The sequence below is a fragment of the Xenopus laevis genome, chromosome 5L, assembly GCF_017654675.1.
Source record: "Xenopus laevis strain J_2021 chromosome 5L, Xenopus_laevis_v10.1, whole genome shotgun sequence".
NCBI lineage: Eukaryota > Metazoa > Chordata > Amphibia > Anura > Pipidae > Xenopus > Xenopus laevis.
Window position 1 is genome coordinate 50,581,130 of NC_054379.1, and position 21,604 is coordinate 50,602,733.

Here is a 21,604-nt window from a genome sequence, read left to right on the forward strand (position 1 = left end):
AGGTTTGACAATGCAACCAGTGATAGTCAAGAGTTATAGGTGGAAAAACAGCAAGGAAGATAATTTAACATTTACATTGCAGTTTATAAACTCTGGCCTAATGATGCAAGTAAGTTTTTTTTTTCAAATGACTACTAAGCTAGAATTGATTTTGTTGCTGGAAATGATCAAAAATACTATATACTGTATATTAGAAGTCACTACGGAGTTTGTTAACTAAGCATTTAGCTACAGGTAGTTTCCAACTATTCAATATTTTAGCAACAAGTAGGGATCAAGGCAAGTACTGTATTAAGATAAACTGCAATATACATCTAATCTTTGCCCGACACAAGTTTAAAATGTGTAAAATACCACAGAAACATACTGTAGAGATGCACAACCAGTGATATGACCCACAATCATGATGTAAAGTGACACAAAGGGCTAGCACATATATAATGTCCCACTGTCATACTGTAGAGTGATACAAAAGCAAGCACCTGTATAATGCCCCAGTTAAAAGCAACTACTGTAAGTTAGTGACTTGCATTTTGGAAATGCTCCAGAAACATGCTACAAAATAAAGAGAGGTCCGTTTATGTACAGTCATTGGGCAGCTCATACCAGTGGTGATAAGAAGGGAATGTGCATTAAAAGTAAATTGCTTGAACTAATGTATGTATGTTAGTTAGATAGTTAAATATAATTTAACAAGTGCTTTCCCATCAATTTGTTCTGTGTTTATTCACCACATATACTGCTTTTGTTAAATCTATCTGTTAAGTCGAATTGCTTTAATTTTAGTTGCTGCATGAAAAGAAAGCCTGTCCCTATGGAAAAAGCTTAATTTGCCAGCAAATTGGCTAATGTGCTTTTGAATGCAAAATGATACGTACATAAAAACATATGCTGTTTATTGCATTTAATGCTTAAGCAAAATCGGCAATGAATAGCCAGCCCAAAACAGACATGCATTGGATACACATAATACTGTATATGAACAGCGCCTGGAGGCTTTGAACTTAACAGTTTGGAGGTTGATGTCAAATATTTGCTGTAAATGCTATGGCAGGAATCTCCAATGTGTGTCTTTCTAGAGCTGCTGTTAAATGACATCTTCACTTCTCTGGTGTAGATTCTGTAAATGGTAGTTCAGTATTTACAGGAGAATCACAGTTTGTAAATCTATGTTTCATGCTGTACTAAAGCAGCTTTTTATTTGCTGTGTTTTATTTTAGTAGCAGCTAACGTGTTGCTATTTTGTTGATGATCTATTATATATCTACTAAGTGGGAACAGTGGCACAGATGTTGATCTTTTGTTCTCTATATCTCTATATTTATTATTAGAAAACATTAGTGCTGAACAAATGTCAACATTTCTGGTTTAGCTGCACTGCAATATTGTTGCACACCCTATTACACACACAATATGTAAGAAAAGTCCAATCACCTACCGTCAGTATGAAGCGCTGACACATAAGTCCAGTTATATCTTTTTACTATATCCAGCATTGCTCTTGCTTGAAGTATATCAGATGGGACAACTCTCAAAAAGTATTTATATAAGGTTTTATCACTTAGATCAATACTTGTAGCTGAATAAGCAATCTGAGGAATATCAAAAAGCTGTAGTAAGTTTTGAACCTGAATAGCCACTGAGCTGGACCCTGGTCCAATAACACCAGCAATTGGTTTTTTAATTCGTCCATGTGGAGTTGGAGTTGCATCAAGACATTTGCTGGCTCCATCTTTTTCATCCCGCATGGATATCAGAGAATCTCTGATAAACTCAATACTTTGTTCCAGAGCCACTGATGAATGCCAACAGGAATCCCGAATCTCTGTTCCCAGTGTGATATTAGGCAATAAAGTTTGGTCCAAGTTGATCTGATCCAGGGTATGAAACATAGCTTCCACCCTTTGGATGCCATATTGCTCCCTGATCTCCCCACACTTCCTCTCAGGCACTTTTTCAGCTGGTGGCTGGTGGTGGACAGAGAAGAGCGCTCCTATAATAATGTCTCCATCCATCCTGGCCACTGATCGTGGCAAAGAAGCACAAACCAGAAAGGTATTTCGACCAAAAAGTCCTCCATAGAACATGTCCAATCCCACCATCATCATCAGTATCAGCAGTGAATTAACCATTTTAAGAAAAGACCTCATGTAGACCCAAAGAAAGGCAAATATGTTTGGCCAAAACTTGGAAAGAGTTGTCAAGTTTAGCAGCTGTCTTTCACTTCACTTATCCAGAAATGATACCCCGGTGCCCTTAAAGTATGAAAGTGGGGCTGAAAGATCACCTATATTGAACATAAGCTGAGAAAGAGAGGACAATTATAGTTAATAAAATCAAATTATTCAACTAGACATATTAGTCTGTATGCATATGTATTACTTATCTATCTATCTATCTATCTATCTATCTATCTATCTATCTATCTATCTATCTATCTATCATCTACCGTATCTATCATCAACATCTCTCTATCTTTTCTGCTATCTGTGTACTGTATCTGTCAATCAGCACTTTTGTCTGTAAATGCACATACTGTATGTCTGATATCCATGTGATTTGCATATTCTATGACTGTGTTGATGTCTGCCAAGTTCATTTCCCATCTGATAACAAAGTACTCTGTATGCTCAAATGTGGAGATTAGATAAGTTCAGCCCTGACTCCTACTAGGGGGAAAGCTTGAGAATTGACCCCCCCCCCCAAAAAAAGTCACAATTACAAATATTCGAAAGTTCAAAACTGATACAAAAATAACAGGAACAAATTAGCTGTCCAGAACTTACACCTCACACAAATCAATGTTTCATATAGCTGATTTATGAGTCTTATCTAGTTTGTGTCTCTCCTGGCTGCAGAGTGGACAGGGCATTCAAGCAAATATAGACATGTTCTAGTTTCATATAAAGGATGTCAGCCCAAGAAAACTATCTCAATAATTTTAATAGTTGAGTACATACCAATTACGACAAATTTTAACTCACGTATTCCATATGTTTGTAATGTCTAATTTAGCCTTTATTTAACCATTTCTTCCACCATCCAAAAATAGCCAAAGATAAATCAAAGTGACTATAAAAAATTACCAACCACATGCTTGCAGGAGGAATACAACTACAACTAACCACTGTGCTGGATAATAATAAATAATGAACCTGAGCTGAATCATGCTAAGTCTAATCACAGATTTTGTGCAGACACAGAAAGAGCAGGTAAATGTAAAAATGTTCTTAGTTCTGTTGAAACCATAACATGATACATAAATTACTAAATACTCAGCACAATATAACCATAATATAGAATAAAAAATGCTAACCATATGTAAACATATAGTTTAAACCTTGGAAGTAAATGAATACATCAATACATTTGCAATATAACTAAAAGTGTGGCAGAACCAACCCATATTTTTATAAAAACACATACTGTACATAGAATTTGACTTACCGAACAACATACAGCACAGGGAAAATGACTGGAATCCAACAGTAGCAAATAGATGAACAGATGTTTTCAGCTGAAAACAGGGGCAATAACAACACGGGGAAAGGCTTTGGTAGTAAACTGTAGTTGGCTACCAGTTGACTGCATTCAAATAGAAAGTAGTCAGACATTCATTTCAAGAGATTGCTACAGTTCCCTAGTGTTCTTTTGGTGTTTTAAAAAAAATGCAGCTACATCATTTTTTCAAGTGTTTAGAAGACGTTTAGTCATATCATTATAATTAACCCCTTGTATAATAGGTTTCATCACTATCAGCCTTCTCCAGAAAGTTTAAGTGCTAAATCCTCCACCATCTCACAACTACCCTCCCTACCAGACCTCTACAGTCAAGTTACCCTTATAGTCCTGTGGATCAATATGCCAATGCAATAATAATCTCAGTAAACCCACAACAGATTTGATAAGGACGTTGAAGAAAGACCCTACGCATCTTTTTCTAACCCCAGAAACTACTAAAATAAAATTGCAGCAGTAGCATAGGATGGAGAGCAGTTACATTAATGAAATGGGTGTAATCAGAATGGAGTTATGAAGCATGGAAACTGAGAATCGGTTACTAAAGCAACTAGACCAAGCAAGTAATACCGTTGTATTAGTTGTAAATATGCTATAATGTATCAGCTCTGATGGCACTTTCTTATGTAGCAGGTGCAGGGGCTCATACTCCAATTGGAATAACAGAGAAAGCAGCACAGGGACAGCTGATGTACAGCAGTAAGTGTTCCAGTCTATAAATTGGCATTATGCAAGGAGACACTGCTGTTTCAGCACCACGGACAGCGCTCCAGCAGAACTCCGCACTCCCTCTAGTTTCTTTCCTACTTACCCACGTAGCTAGCAATTCCTGGCTGGTCACCCACTGTTATCTCCGAATCCTTGCTCAAAAGCAGATCTCTTATAATTCACTCCCACAACCTCCACTCACCCACACACATTTTCTCAACCCCCACACCAGCAATTCCAAACACCAGTTCCTTCTGCCTCGGCAGGCACAACGGATATTCAACTCTTCAAAAAGACAATTATTAAGGGCACCGATCAGTCAGTATCAGTTTTTACTGATCTCACATCAGTTTGATCCCATCCGAACACATGCAGATATGACATTTGTACATTGATATACGATATATAAAGTCTACAGATTAGCTAAAAGGCAGTTGCAATGTTAAATTGCAGAGATTGCCAGTCATATCATTACGTTATCTATTGTGTTCAACTTAAGACTTACCTGACTGAGGGAGACAGTTTTCTTCTTCCTTTATCAATTCCGATGGTCTGTTAAACCAAGCAATTCCACTGACACAGTGGGAAGGATCCCTTGCTCTGTGCTGTTTTTCTATACTCTGGCGCCCTCTTTCTTCACTAGCATTGCTGTCGCCTTAGTCTGGACCATCTATTCGTGCATATCCATAGCAGAAATTTTCTATGCTGTTTGTTGTACAGATTTTTCTGCATTTCCACACAAGACTGTGCGAATTCCATGCCTACTTCTTCTACAGATGTATAAGGAAAAAGACACAATCCAATGGAATCAGAATATTGTTGTAGCTGAGGCTACATAAAAAAAACAAGCAATATAACCAATTTTTTTTCAAACGGTCACTAACTTGCCTAGAATTGGTTGCAGCCATGAATGGTTTAAAAGTATATGTGTCTTTGTATATAGAAATATTTGCAACTGCTGCATAATACTGCTGCCAGAAAATGCAGTGAATGTGAGTCTATATTATCATTATTATGTCTTTTTTATTGATTGTTCAATCTTTTTTTAAAAAAATTCATTCTGTTAAGACCATTTTCTATTGAAACTAGTATAGCAGGAGCATTTTTAATCCTCAGGCCAATTGAGGTGACGGGGGGGGGAGGGGGTTGCACACTGCCACCTGAGGCAAGGTTCTCAATTTGGGGCAGTTTTACTAAGGTGCGAAGTGGCTAAAGCTAGTAACAGTCGCCAGCGTAGCTGCCCGCAGGGACATCGCCAATTTACTAACAGGTGCAGGCACCAATTCGCTAGCGAAACAGACCAGCGCTAGCGGTCATTCACAGTCTATCACCAGGCGACTTTTTGCTCTGGAGAACGGATGTTACTCCTCACAGAGAAGTTCCACGCAGTTGGCATCAAGAACCAATGGGCCCTTGGCAAATGCCATTTTTGCCCTTTTATTAAAGCATCCATTACTGCCACTGCAAGACATGGACTATAGACATATAGAGCTTTATTAGGTTTTATTTAATCTATTGGTAAAGCATGGAATTTGACTTAAGCCTTAAGGGAACAAAATAAATGAAAGTGTTTTATATGCATTTATAAATAATGTACTGTTACACTACACTGTTAAAAAAAAACTTCATTTAATCTTTGCTTTGGAAACACAATTATAGATTATAAAATTAAAGGAATAGTTCAGTATAAAAATAAAAACTGGGTAAATAGATATAGATAGGCTGTGCAAAATAAAAAATGTCTCTAATATAGTTAATTCTAAAGGCTGGAGTGAGCGGATGTCTAACATAACAGAACAGAGCCCAATTTCCTGCTTTTCAGCTCTCTAACTCTGAGTTAGTCAGCGACTTGAAGGGGGGCCACATGGGACATAACTGTTCAGTGACTGTTCAGTGAGTTTGCAATTGATCTTTAGCATGCTGGTCAGATTTAAAAGCAATCAATTATGACCCATGTGGCCCCCCTCAAGTCACTGATTTGTTACTGCCTGGTAACCAAGAGAGCTGCAAAGCAGGAAGTAGTGTTCTGGCTATTACTGTATGTTAGACATCCAGTCACTCCAGCCTTTATACATTACATTTTTGGCTAACTAACTATATTATAAACGTTTTTTATTTTGCACAGCCTATCTATTTAACCAGTTTTTATTTTTATACTGAACAATTCCTTTAAACCTCCACTCAAGCTAAATGAGGCAAAAAGTCCCATAAGGATAAGTTTGGTTGTATTTATTTTTTACACACACTGGGTTCATATGCTTTTCATAGCTCTCTGCAGGACTATAGAGTGAAAGCATTTCCTATAAAATAGGACATTTTTTTTTGTTCAGAAATATAAGAAATATTTTGACTTTTTAATGTTACTGGCCCTTTAAAGGATATGTAAACCTTTAAAAGAATGAAAGTAAAACTGCTTTTCTAAGCACCTCTTAGTTCTCTATTTCATTTTAAAGCTATATTATAAACTGCTAATATATAGTGGGTAATGCACCCCCTACTGTAATTTATCAAGATATTAAAAGTCACAGAGGAGTTACGTGACTATATAAAAGCTTTTATACAGGTCACGTAATTCCAAGGTGACTTCCAATATGTCAGACTTTTGTTCCCCTTGTGGTTTTTCATATTAATTATTGTATTATTATTATTTTTGTGTGATTCCTTCTCTTTTGTTCTAAGTTCTGTGGCATCCTGACCATGCCATGTCACACTCATATTGCTGTAGGTTAATAAGTGGCAGAAGGGGAAAGGCATGAATGGTGGAAGATGCAGGGAGGTGGCCAACAGCAGAGATGAACCAATAATGTGAGGGGAAGAGGGACAGAGGGAGAGGAGATTGATGATTGAGGGCACAGGACTGGATAGGGACGTGGGTGGGAGGGATAGAAGGAGCGAGATTGAAGTTTGATAGCTGGAGGGTGGGAGAAGCAGCCAGAACAAGATGGAAGAGTGACAGGGTGAGGGAGGGACAGAGGGAGTATGCCTGCCAGGAGAAGGAGGGGGGGAACAGTGAGAGAGACACAGAAGGAGCAATAATGAAGTTTGATAGCTGGAGGGTGGGAGCGCAGAAAGAACACCAGCGAAGAACAGAGGGAGTGTGACCGAAGAAGGAAGGGGAGAGAAAGAGAGAGGCAGACGATGCAAGACCAGATATGCAGAGATGGAAGGAAAACCGAAAAGGGGGAGAGACACTAAGGGAGCAAGCAGCAGAGAATGAAAAGGAGAACCATGGGGCAAGGAAAGGCAGCAAGAATTTAATAGGAGGCGTAAGTGAGCAAGTGGGGAAGTGACAAGTGAGGAGGAGAGGCAGGAGAAAAAGCTGTAGTGAGAGTGCGGCAGTTGAATTAACTTTTAGGGGCAGATTTATCAAGGGTCAAATTGAAAATTCACATTCTTAAGTTCAAATTTTGAGTTTATTTTAGTGTAATTTGACTAGGGAATAGTCCAAATTCGAAAAAAATCAAAATTCGAATTTCGAAATTTATCATGTATTGTTTCTTTAAGAATTCAAATTTGACTTTTTCCATTTAAAACCTGCTGAATTTCGTGTTTTAGCCTATGGGGTCCTCCTGCAACCAATTTCTAGTCAATTGGTGGACTTTTTAAAAAAACTCGAGTCGAATTTGATCTAATTTGGTTGAACTTGATTTAAATTTGAGTTTGTAGGTCGATCCCATTCACCCGAATTTACATTTTTTATTTTTTTGATACGTTTCAATTGGTTGTTTTTTTTTCGAATTTCGAGTTGATGGGAGTTGATGGGAGTTTTTAGAAACTCCCATAAACTCGAAATTCGACCCTTGATAAATCTGCCCCTTAGTATGATGTAGATGGTGATATTCTGATAGAACTTGCAATTGGTTTTTATTTTATATTATTTGTGGTTTTTGACTTATTCTGCTTTTTATTCAGCAGCTCTCCAGATTGCAATTTCAGCAGCCTAAGCATTGATTTGAATAAGAGACTGTTTGAGAGGACCCCCAAATAGAAAGATGAGTAATAAAAAGTAGCAATAACAATAAATGTAAAGTTTACAGAGCATTTGTTTTTTAGATGTGGTCAATGACCCCTATTTGAAAGCTGGGAAGAGTCAAAATAAAGTGGTAAATATTAAAAAAAAAAAAAAATGAAGGTCAATTGAAACGTTACTTAGAAATGGCCATTCTACAACATAATAAAAAACTAACTTAAGTGTAACCACCCCTTTAAATAGGGCTTGAGAACTATAACCAGGACTACTCCAGTTCCATGTATTTTTTCTGTAAGACGAATCAAGGAGATGTTCAGGTACTTAACATCTATCCTAACACATGCAGCTATTTTTTTATTAATTTTTAACTTCTGTTTTATATACGGTGCAACTTTCTCCTCTCCCTACAGGAATATTAAAATGATGAGGGCACAGAAACGCCCATATCGAAAGGTACAAGTGCGAATGAATAGATGCAAATTTCTACTGAGCCATTCAGTATGCTTTTTCCGATTAAATCAACTTACATACATGTTGTCAAAATGCTAATTTTTGCCTTAGTTTTGAATATCTGCATTTTTTTGATTTTGCATGATTTTGCAATTGTCATGCTCCACAATGCTGTTTGTGATTAAATCAATGAAACTTACTACAAATTATATAAAATGCTATTTTTACAGATTTGAATACCTTCACTCCTTGAATTGTTAAAAGAACCAGTACTCACAATTGGGGCTCTTATATACTCAGCTCTTTATTTCCTATGTGATTGTATTTAGTGTGGTCACAGGCAAGTGCTGAGCACAGGTGGGATTTTCAAGTCAAGTCAAGAAGTTAAAAGGAACAGTAAGCTACACAGACATAAGTAAGCTCCACAGAAGAGTGTAAGTCATGGATAAATGCACAATGTTTTTGGGCTATGTTGTTTCTTTAATTTTCTCTTAATTGCTACAGAGAACACTGAATGTGGGAACCAACAGCCCAAAATCAGACTAATAGACTAATACTTCCAATGCTTCCAATAGCAATGTTGCTCTCTCTTGGTTTCACCCTACTCCCAGAAACCAAGCTGATCCTTGCAGTCTACTGAAATCTGAGACCATCTAATCAATTCCTTTATTCTGGGTTTTGTTAAGATAATATTTTTCAAAACCCTTGGGAACTTTTCAGCCAAATATTCTTGAAAAGTTCAATTCATCTGTACCATAAATGCTATGGCACATCATGCATTGTGACTCTCAAGGAGAACCATGACAGTGGAACATCCTTCCCGGTATGATGGCATTTTCAAACAGAGAACAATGACTTTTACAATCAAATACCAACCTTATATTTGCATTGTCAACATTGTAACAATAATCACATTTCCCATTCATCAGAATTTAAGTCTGCAGGAATAGCATTTTGATCAAAACAGTTTTTCCTAAGAGCACCAATACATTATACCAATATAATATACAGCACAGATATGGGACCTGTTATTCAGAATGCTTGGACCTGGGGTTTTCCAGATAAGAGATATTTTATTTAATATGGATCTCCAAACCTCTGAGATTAATTATGCCCCGTAGCTGCTAAAAGCCAGAATCTGAAAATACTCTAGTTAAAACCTGTGAATGTCTTGTAGAAGTCAATAGCAGAGGTCCCTTTAACCATTTGAAGATGATTTTTGCCTTCATGATTTACCGCTTTTTTTGCAGTGGTTTGCTCTTGAAAACTCGATCAAGTTTTTGAGTATTTGTGTTTTACTCAATTGAGTTTTTTACATAAGGGTTTTTTCATAAATAAGCAATCGTTCGAGTTTTGAGCTTATTCAAGGTAGAAATAAAATCTCTCAACCCTCACAAACTCGACCTTTGATAAATAACCTCATATATATATATTAATTTATATATTTATTAATTTATATATATAAAATATTTCCAGACGGATACACCCTTTTTTAAAAAAAAACTTTCATGTTTTTATTACAAGCACATTGCACAAAAAAGCTGACGTTTCAGTCCTTAGGACCTTTATCAAGGACTGTTTATATATACATATATATATATATATCTATATATATATATATATAGAAAAAATAAAAACTGACACAGCACTCCAAGTTTCGTATGCAAAAAAAGATATATATTGTAGAAAGACATACCAAAGCCCATAGGGCGACGTTTTGGGGTATACAAACCCCTTTCTCAAGCCAAGGGCAGCATTCAAGTAACAGACATTGGTTTACACCTATTTATACAAGGTAACACAGGAAGTTGCATATAGAACATGACATCATTAACGATCCTCACACATTAACCCCTTAATTGCTTAATGTTATCCATGCAGGCATATGACAACTCAGCGTTAGTCCACTGCATATCCAAATCCAGCTAAAAAGAAACAAAACAGAGAATAAAAAACAGAAATGAGACCAATGTTTATCCCATCATAGAAATACATATAGGTCATAGTCTCTATTAAGCCCATTTGGGGCCAATGTGTTTAATTGGTGTATCCACCATACCTCTCTTTTCCTCAGCAATAGCTCTCTATCTCCCCCCAGTCTGGGGGAGGGTACACATTCCAGAACCATATATTTCAAATCTGTATCCTTGTGTCCTTTCTCCACATAATGCTTAGAGTCTGGCAGCTTCACATTGCCCTTCCTAATTGTAGATCTGTGTTGGGATATACGTGTTTTTATTTGTAATGTGGTCTCCCCCACATAGAGGAGACCACATGGACAAATTAACACATAAACAGCAAATTTAGTCAAACACGTATAGTACCCCCTTAGAGTATATTTACGACCCGTGGTCGGATGCTTAAATATTGTACCCTTATGTACACAACAACATTGGGAACATGTTAAACAAGGGAACATCCCCCGCGATTTTGTACCCATATATGTTTGTGTCAAAACCTGATTCTCTTTCGTATCAGAATGAACCAACTGACTACCTAACGTTCTCCCCCTTCTATATGACACTAATGGGGGTCGTCCAAATTCTTGAATTTCAGGATATGAGGATTGAAGAATCCCCCAATGTTTACGGAGAATGTTAGTCACCATGTTACTACGATCATTATAATAAGTGACAAATGGTATAGACTGTTCTTTATCTTTACGATGAACCTTAGTTTTCCTTGCCCTAGCTTGGGCCCTATCCAGGACATATTTCGGGTACCCACGTACAAGAAACTTATTATACATGTCATTTAACTGTTGATCGCGTCTGTTTGGCTGGCTAACTAGCCTCTCAACCCTAGTAAACTGGCTGATGGGGATAGAGTCCCTAGTATGCACTGGATGATAGCTGGTATAATGCAGTAATTGGTTCATATCTGTGGGCTTCGAGTATAGTTCTGTGGTAAATGTACTCCCTTGTCGCCCTATGGGCTTTGGTATGTCTTTCTACAATATATATCTTTTTTTGCATACAAAACTTGGAGTGCTGTGTCAGTTTTTATTTTTTCTATGATATTGGCTACTTTGGCAGTGCCTTTTTGACTACTTGCACCCAGAAACCAAGAGGGTTGTGCGGCAATATCTCTTTTTTTTTATATATATATATATCTCTCTATATATATATATATATATATATATATATATATATATATATATATATATATATATATATATATATATATATATATATATATATACTCACATATAGATATATAGTTACAAAAAAAAGCTTTTACTTTCCTAGAAGTAAAACATAAACACAAAGCCTGAAGCCCCTTGGGTAGAACATTTCATGGAATGCAAGGTACAGTAAGTTCATTGATGTTTATTAAAACCTACCTCATTTTATTTAAATGCCTATAGGAGATGAAAAAAAAAGTACAGGTATAGGATCCGTTATACAGAAACCCATTATCTAGAAAGTTCAGAATTACGGAAAGTCCGTCTCTCATAGACTCCATTTCATTCAAATAATCCATAATTTTAAAAATAATTTCCTTTTTCTATGTTATAATAAAACAGTACCTTGTAATTGATCCAAACTAAGATATAATTACCGTATATACTCAAGTATAAGCCGTGTTTTTCAGCACCCAAAATGTGCTGAAAAAGTCTACCTCGGCTTATACTCAGGTCAGAACCTGCAGACAAGACCTCTCCCGCTGCCTTCTTTCTGTGCACGCCCCTGGGAGCTGACGAAAAGGAAGATGTGGGTGGTACAGAGGCAGGACTTAAGACGGTAGGGCGTAAGTAGGAATGCGCACTGTTTGCGAGATCGCATTGACTTGAGGAGTGGCACGTCCTGGCATGTATGTGAGTGTGGGAAGTGATCTCCGGACATAGTTCGGCAGCGATTCGATCCCACCTGCTTCCGGCAGCAGCCTCCCACATACACAGAGGAGGGACAGGCTGATCCACCAGCCCAAGCCTGCAGGTCCCGGCTTCTTTCCCTACGGGTGCAGCTAATTAGGCAGCAGCGTGCAAGTCTAACGTGCCCACTCTGGATAACAGGTCCCATACCTGTACATAGTTAGGGCACATTTTAATAATCAGGGATTTTCATTTGCTGGAATACAAATGAATAATCCCATCAAAGGGCAGTTTTTTTACATTTTATTTTGCTGCATAAATATTTACTTTCAATAATTTTCCAATGTCAAACAAGACAGCATTGTTTACAGATGTTCAAGTAATGAAAAACCTAGGAAACAGTAACTGTTATATACTGAAATTTGACAAGGACATTACACTAAACTAAAGGAAAGCAAATTTTACCTTCATATGTATGTCCAATAAAACATACTGTCATTATAAATAAATATCTTTAGATTATAAACTATGACGTGTGCCATTAGGAAACACATGCACAATGAATAGTAACAAAAAAACACAAATCCTTTGCAGCTTAATTCAAAAGTAAGAAATAACATGGGTTTTATTGGGGCTTGAAAGGGAATTTAGAAATTATAAAGATAGCAGAGGTGTTATATAAATGCATTATGTGTATGGTACCCAAAGAAATTGAGAAAATGTTATTTAGATATACCAATACTATAAAGATGATGGTGGAGAGGGTTGATTCAATAATATATCTTGTCTGCAGGAGATACAGGAAAGACAAATTGTAAGACTTTTATATAATATTATTAATATTATTTACCACTCTTTCTAGCGTTGCCGTTCTTTTGAGAAAACAAAGAATCCACATTCACTTATTGGCATGGATTCTGTTTTCTGCAACCATAGTAAATAAGGTTGAAGGGTGAATAATATTATTTGAATACAAAATGGCTTGAAAGTGCATTAAAATGTTTTCAATTTTGAAAATGGACATGATTATTTTCTGCAAATTTACAAACTCCAATTGCTTGAAAATGAGTGGCAATTATGTGTGAATAAAATTATTATTAATATTATTATGTTAAATGTTCTATAATGTTTTTTTTTATTTTTTTGTGATTGTATTGTGGTTGTGCAGACACCTTAAAGCCATCTTAAATATTGACAAGATGTTTAACTAAGGTAAATGGTAAAGGACCAGCTTCATATTAATACCCTTGGTTATGCATTGATTTAGATGATATTGGACAGGCAGGGGTACACCTAGGGGCCGATTCATTAACTTCGAGTGAAGGATTCAAAGTTAAAAAGCTTCGAATTTCAAAGTTTTTTTGGGCTACTTCGACCATTGAATGGGCTACTTCGACCTTCGACTACGACTATCGAAGGATTCGAAGTAAAAATCGTTCGACTATTCGACCATTCGATAGTCGAAGTACTGTCTCTTTAAAAAAAAAATCGACCCCCTAGTTCGGCAGCTAAAAGCTACCGAAGTCAATGTTAGCCTATGGGGAAGGTCCCCATAGGCTTTCCTAAGTTTTTTTTATCGAAGGATATTCCTTCAATCGTTGGATTTAAATCCTTCGAATCGTTCGATTAGAACGATTTAATCCTTCGATCGAAGGAATAATCCTTCGATCGTACGATCATACTATCTGAGCTAAATCCTTCGACTTCGATATTCGAAGTCGAAGGATTTTAGTTCCTAGTCGAATATCGAGGGTTAATTAACCCTCGATATTCGACCCTTGATGAATCGGCCCCTTACTGTACTTTTGCCCATGTTTCCCAAGCAACTCGATTTTGTGCATATTTAAGAAAAAAACACGAATGGGTTCATCACGATCATGTACATTTTCAGAAAATAATCATGGCCATTTTCCCAATTTAATTAATCTTAATGCACTTTCAAGCCATTTGAGGATTCAAGGATTTTACTAAATTAATAAATCAATTATCCAAATGGCAGAATTCTACACTTCCCATTGATTTCATGGCATCTTGGTATATATGAGCTAGTATAAATGAAGTTTTTTCTTTTTTTTTGCACTTTTTTAAGGTAAATCCTAGACACTTCAGATACTTTCATCCACATGTTCGTGTTGCACAGGCATAATGTTCATCACAACCCAAAGGTTACAGGTGAAATAGTAACCAGCGCTAGAAGATGCTCACAGTGGTAAATTACTCCCAGAATCTCCTATTTCTGAGCCTAACCGCTTGACTCCTTATACTGGTGGATGACACAATGGCGTACTAAGCCCTTTGGTTTCTTGATTGGAGCCTCTGGCTGTAGCTACTATCTACCATGATTCTCTCACTTCTAGAGCGAGAGGCTTACCTCCACCTTAGGTCAGAAGACACCAACCACTCCCTCCAGCAAGTGGGGTCCAAAGAGAACAAGCACATGTGGTGACTTGATCTGATAATCTTAACCAGTAGTAAATAGTAAAATGCACATCCACCAAATTTAAAAAACGATTGAACAGTGACAACAGATTTGTTCTATTCATAGGGCCCCAAATATTTTTAATTAGTGCATCACTGCCACTGAAAAAAATATTTCAGAATAGGAGATAGAGGTGCCAAATGAGAATGGACTGCTATAATTTGCAGGCATCTCCATGGCAACAAACATGAAAATATTGGTACATTTTCTTGTTTACTTCATAGGAAAGTAAATTAATTGATTGTGCAGGCACCAATAAATCAAAATAAATGCAAGTCCAGTTGACATTATGTCAAAGGCATAGTCAATTAATTCTACAATAGAAACGAGACAGTCTTTCCCCTCACATTTTATTAATCCCTGGGCCTTAATTTAACTTCTGCTGTCAGTAATAATTAACATGAGGTGTATTTGAGAAAAGGTTAAATGGTACCTTTTTATTATCCATCAACATGCTTTGATAGGCCTGTATGCTAAAGCAGTGGTTAATTAAAGGTCTGGCATAACATTGAACTGTATAGTGCAGCAATGCCAAGACATTATTGGAAGAAACACAGAATCCTAGGAAATAGACTCACAGAATTATAGAACCATGTATAGGTTAACTGCTGATTGGTTGCTCTGGGTTACTGGGAAAGGGTTATCTGATGGTATTTACCTATAATCCCTATAGTGCGTGGTGCCAAATAGTACTCTGAACACATTTCTGCTACTTGGTTTATGAGCCCCACTGAGTTCTAATTGTTCCAGTAGCAGCTGTAGTACGAGCTGATGTGTTACATTTTAGTAGTCAGGTCTGAGATTGTCAGACTGGATTTCCTGGCTTTGTATGTACCCTGCTTCAGGTCTCTTTACAGATTCAGAACACACAGAGAGATCATGCAGTCAGACAAACCAAAATGTTCTGTATGTTGCAAATGCTGGACAGTTAGTGCCTATTGGGCATGCTTGTTTAGTGTTCCAGATCTGTCTGCCTGTCACAGACAATGATTTCATAAACATGGCAAAGTAGAGATAGGTGATCAAAGGCATTTTGACTCCAGTGTAAGTAAATTGCTCATAAATGTGTTGCAACTTTGCAGGGGGCAGCATGCAGGTTGTCAATGAACATACATTAATATTCAGTTGGTTGTGCTTCAGCTGATCTGTGAGCAGATATAGGTGCAACACACAAAGGGAGCCCTGCATAGCTCCTGGTTAAGGTAGGAGTTAGCTACAGGGTGCTGGAGCCCACCTTTTGTCTCATCAGAACTGGAAAACTAGCACTCAATACCAGTGGAGATAAGTGCAAGTAGGCACAAGCATTTGGCACATGGTGTTTTAACTGTTGCAAATCTGGGCCCATTTTTGATCCATGCATTGAGTTAGTAAATAAGCAGTTACATTATATTTGGTAACAATCAGGGCACATAAAATAGTATGTATGTTACATTTCACGGTTTTAAAAAAACAGTGTATCCCTCTACTTTATGTATCACAATGAGAGGGCACATATTTTAAGAGCTTACACTGCAAGCCATAAAGATCCATCTTCACCACTAAACAGTATTCATGATGACAGCAATGGGAATTTTCACCAGCTAACCACACAGTTCAGAGATAGAAATGTGCTGCAGCTGTATGCTGATCATCAGCAGAAAACTTCACGACAGATACACTATTCTGTTTCAGACAATATCAGGTTTAGGGTTTATTTCTAACATGATAAAAACTTAGTAACAAAAAAAAGTTTAGGGTAAAAAGTATATTTGGTCTTACAAAGGCATCATTAGCAGGGGTACAAGTAGTTGTTGGCACCCCTGGCTTCATTTTGTATTACACCAACAAAAAAACTATCTCCAGAGCTATACTCTGTAAAAAGTTAGTGCACAAGTGCCCTCTAGCGACCAAAAGAGGTAAGTAGCAAACTACAAAAATATGTACTCCTGCAACGATAGTAAAAAAATCACTATAGTTGCAATATAATGGGGACTAATGAATTTCAATTTTTTCAAATAAATGTGAATGTTTTTTACTATAGTTGCATGCGTACGTTTTTATTAAACCGCTTAGTTATAGTTAGTTATTAGCAGTAACAAAGTAAATACCCCCCATTGTGCTCAAAAAAGTAAAGTAGTGTGTATATGGTAAAATTATGCCAGAATCATTTTCTCTTAGTTCTGTCCCACTTATTCCCATGGGAATGGTGTTTTGAAGCAGTTGAGCACATTATGGGTCATTTAATATTCCCGCAAGCAGAGTGTGCCCTTAGTGGTAATGCACTTCTGGCTGGGCCAATTGCTGTGCTGTTCATCTACCACCTGATTATTTATCCAGCACAAGGTGCACAGCATTGTCAGGGGGCACAGACCAGCCCTGTCCTTATCACCGGCCACAGGGAAGGCATTACAGATTGAACCCCATTGCAGCCTGCATCCTATGATGCTCCCTAACTTGCACAACTGAATGCCATATAAATAAAGGGACGGGAGGGGGGTTCTTACATGCCTCCCTCCCACCACCCTTCCCTTGTGAATGAAATGCTGCTGAAAACAAGCAGTGCTGTATTCAAGGGGGTATGCACAGTTTCTGTGCTCCAAAATGGAGGCATAGACCTATAGGAGTTCTACAAATCAGAAGGCAGTATGCAAGGATCAAAGTAATGGCTAATTCTGCCTCTCTTCATTCATTTCTATGGGATTTTGAAAGGCATATTTATCAAAGGATGAATTTTCACTTTCACCTATTGATAAATACTCTTTTAAAAATCCCATAGAAATGAATAGAGAGTGGCGGAATTTTACTCTAGTGGACTGTGGAGATCTCTAACTTCACTCTTTGATACTTGGTGCATCTATATATATCTCCATTTATTAAAAATGACTGCATGCATGCACAAAAAAAAACCTTTTTTCCACCATCACAGGGGCAGATTTACTGAAGGATGGAAAAATAAAATTGAACTAAAAGTGAGTACAAGTTTTTGGCTAAATAACTATGGATTGGTGCATATTTGCATGTTATCTCCAGGCCAAATTATACCAGTGCAACACTTTAAAAAATCCACCAATTTATTTACAGGTTCAAGTTGCCAACTACCATTATGAGGAGCAGCTGCTTCTGCATGTCGTTATGTACATCAGAACTTTGAAGGCTTGGACCATTACTATTTTAGGCTGGTGCTGTAAGTTTAGTATATAATATACAGCAATTATACCTACAGTATATTTGTTTTTGAGTTCTCATTTAAACTTGTTGCTGAACTGCAACTCTCACCGCTCCCCTGTCTGTGTAGTGAACCATAGGTTTAATCTACCCCTATGGCTTTAAATACATACACTTCTTTATTCCCTAGTTACTGGACAGTGCCCATGTATGTTTTTTTATCATATGTGTATGTTGACCAATATGTATATGACCACTTCCTGCCACACTTTAATATATTGTTTAATATAGTGGTAAGGGGTGCATCTTCCTCTTTGGCCTGCACCTTTGGCCAGGGAGCCTGGGATCAACAAGGCCCAGTAAAGGTGTTCTGCCCTAGAGGGACACTACATGATACAGGATAGTTTCTGTCATAATGTATTATAGGAACATGAGATAGCATAGATCTAGTTAGTAAGATCTGCCTTGGCTCCAACTAGGAGGAATAGAAGGGAGTATCTCAACTCTACTAAGTATCTCTGTTAGCCTATAAAGTGAAGGGACCACAGTACTGAAGAGGGATTTAAACTATAGATCTGTGAGTATAATTCCCTGTGGTACTTTACACAATAAAACTTCTGTTATTTTGTTTTTTAAGAACCGTTCTTCATTTTATTTTATCTTCATTGTACACAGCAGCCCAAACTTAGCGAAGGCCCATTCTGTGTAAAGAGAGTACAACGTAACCTCTGTTCTATCTGCCAAAAAAGACAAAGCCTGTTTAATCCAAGATAGGGTTACTGTATATCTGGTTTACCTTAAGGTGCATCAAAACTATACAAAGGTCTACCTGTAGGCCATAATGTGCATGCCTGTTTGTACACTCATATATCATTTCTTTATGATCTCACCAGTTTCCAGTTTCCTGTGATGCAGCTTATTCCATTGTTCTCGCTTCATACCAGCCTAACAATAAAATACCACAAGAATCTCTATTGTTGATACTACTCTTCCTTAGACCAGTAGCTGTAGTCAAGGCCCAGCGAAAAAAAAGTATACAAAAGCAGTGTTTCTGCCAGGTCCGTTGCCCCTAGTCCGCAGGGTCCTCGCGTCGGGGACAGGAGTTTCAATGCGCATCCCTAGTATTCCATAGAAGGAGGCTGGACCACCTAAAATTTTGCTGCCCTAGGCCTTACCACAAATCCGGGCCTGGTTTATGCTCCAAATTAGTTGGTGCAAGCAGTTCATATTCCACTTAAGCCTAGGGAAAAAAATCCAACTCCTCAATGGGGGGTTTCAGTGTAGTAGTGACCCTCAAATGTTTACATTTTTAAAAATGTATGCAGTGGTGTAACTACCAGGGGGCACTCAAGGGCCTGCAGGGGTCGGTGGCCCTCTAGTTAAGTTGCTATTTATTTAAACAATGTCAGTGTCTATACATTTCTGGTAAGGGGTAGAGGGTCTGGTGCATATTTTGTGCAGGGGTCTATACCCCTTCAATTATGCCACTGTTTATTTAAACATGTCAGAAAAAAATGCCCATTTACTCCAAAGGTTCATGAAAATAGGGCAAAAATTTTTAATTTACTCCAATTCTAACATTTTGCCTTTTTATAAATTTTTCTGTGGTTTCGTGATTTTTTTGGTAAAGCTAAATGGGGCAGGTTAATTCATCATCTTAAGAATAAACTCTGGAGAACCACAGCGAATTCAGTATAATTTATTTCTCACAACATATTTCAGATTTGAATATCCTTCATCAGGTACTTGTTGCACCTGGTTTTCCGGAGTTTATTCTTAAGCTGATTTGGAAGTTATGTGGCAGGACGGGCTACTACTCTATTGAAGATACCCTGAAACATATGGGGGTAAATTTATCAAAGAGTGAAGTTCCGCCACTAGAGTGAAATTCCGCAGCTCTCAATTAATTTCTATGCGATTTTGAAAGGTGTATTTATCAATGGGTGAAAGTGAAAGTTCACCCTTTGATAAATACGCCTATAAAAATCCCATAGAAATGAATGGAGAGTGGCGGAATTTCACTCTAGTGGCGGAACTTCACTATTAACTTCACTCTTTGATAAATATACCCCATGGAGTGAGGGACTACCAAAAATTTATATTGATTTGTGCAGTTTAATTCATCACTATTTTGTGTTTTTGTTGGATAGTCAGTTTTATCTGTAAGGTCACTGGGAAAAAGAAAATGCATAGTTCATAGGGCACTCAAATTTACTGTGACCTTGTGTCCTAGGCTCCCCAGCAGCATGCAAACTGTGCAATACCTGCTTCCAAGAAGGAAGAACAATGTGCTCCCATCAAATGAACATATAATTAGCCCCTACCCTGAAGGGCAATTAGACAAAGCTATCCCAACCAGCACCTAGGTTACATGGACCAGGACTTCCTCAGCAAATATGGGATTTTCAGACTAGTATAACTAAACTAGTAGGGGATTGAACCCTATAGGTCCCTATACTAACATTGTTTCTATTAAAAAAAGGCTCTAGCTGACTGCATTTTGTGCTCCATACAACACAAGATACTATGGCTGCATGTGCCTGTAAATATTGTCAGGGATACCATTAATGCACAGTGAGGGGCCCTAACAGATGGAACAGTCCAGATTCGTAGGTCCAAAAAGGGTTGGGCCTTGCAGGTGATTGGGCATATTTGAGCACAGGGTGTGGCTGGGGATGGATTGGATTTGTACCCAAGTGCTCTAATTTCCGGAATATTCCATTGATTTGGAACAAAGCTTTATAACAAGATCATATAAATTTACAACATTTAAATATAACAGAGTATCTCTATTAACTCTAAAAATAAACTTTCCCTTCTTGTGCAACCCAAGTTAAACTGAAAAATCAGGTTCACGACCCATAAATTGGCTTACCAGATATATATTTTTTTAATGCTTGTGTTTTATTGAGGAAAAGTGTCTCACCATATTCATGGGGATTATAATGGGGACCCATTTGTGGGTTCCTACCCATGGTTAAAAATATCTACAAGTAAATCTAATTTGCCTTTTAAAGGCTTGTGCTGTTCATGCTGTTCAACCAGTTCCTCTCTGCTTTGCATATGATGGCCAGAAAAACCTGCACTACACTCATGACACTCAACAAGGGCAAAACTAGTCTGCAATTAGCATCTGATCAGCACTTACCTAGGCTGTGATTTAACGGGGAACTATTGTGAAAATCTATTTCATTACACTAAATAGAATCAATTAAAAATTCTGAACTGTTTCTGAAATATTCTGAAATATTCAAGTTACTCTTTATTATCCCCCTCTCAGCATCTGTCTCTCTTCATTCTCTCTTCGGGAGCTGGGTGTTTGATTTTGAATCATAGATAAATCCAATATATCTTTTAGGGGGGATCCTTTAGCCTAAAGGATGTATTATTCTATTAAAATCATGAGAAATTCCATCTCTTAACATGCAGAATTTGTGCCAAAGGCAGATATTTTGTTAGATTTTCTTTGTTTTGGAATAAGATATTTGATTGAGCTCTAATTCATCTGTTAGGAAAGGAA

At 37.4% G+C, this 21,604-nt stretch overlaps 1 protein-coding gene across 3 annotated transcripts in view; it reads right to left on the reverse strand.

The window, feature by feature from the left end:
* Window positions 1–4,980, reverse strand: part of LOC108716694 (metabotropic glutamate receptor 1) — a 215,031-nt gene extending 210,051 nt beyond the window's left edge. For 2 of the 3 annotated variants that reach the window (XM_041562729.1, XM_041562731.1), the window contains exons 1-2: window positions 3,448–4,720; window positions 1,439–2,303 (exon numbers count right to left, since the gene is read on the reverse strand). In XM_041562729.1, the coding sequence (XP_041418663.1) occupies window positions 1,439–2,150 (712 nt within the window). In that variant the 5' untranslated portion in view covers window positions 2,151–2,303; window positions 3,448–4,720. The other variant, XM_041562730.1, reaches the window with a different exon arrangement.
* Between the last annotated feature and the right edge of the window lie 16,624 nt (window positions 4,981–21,604).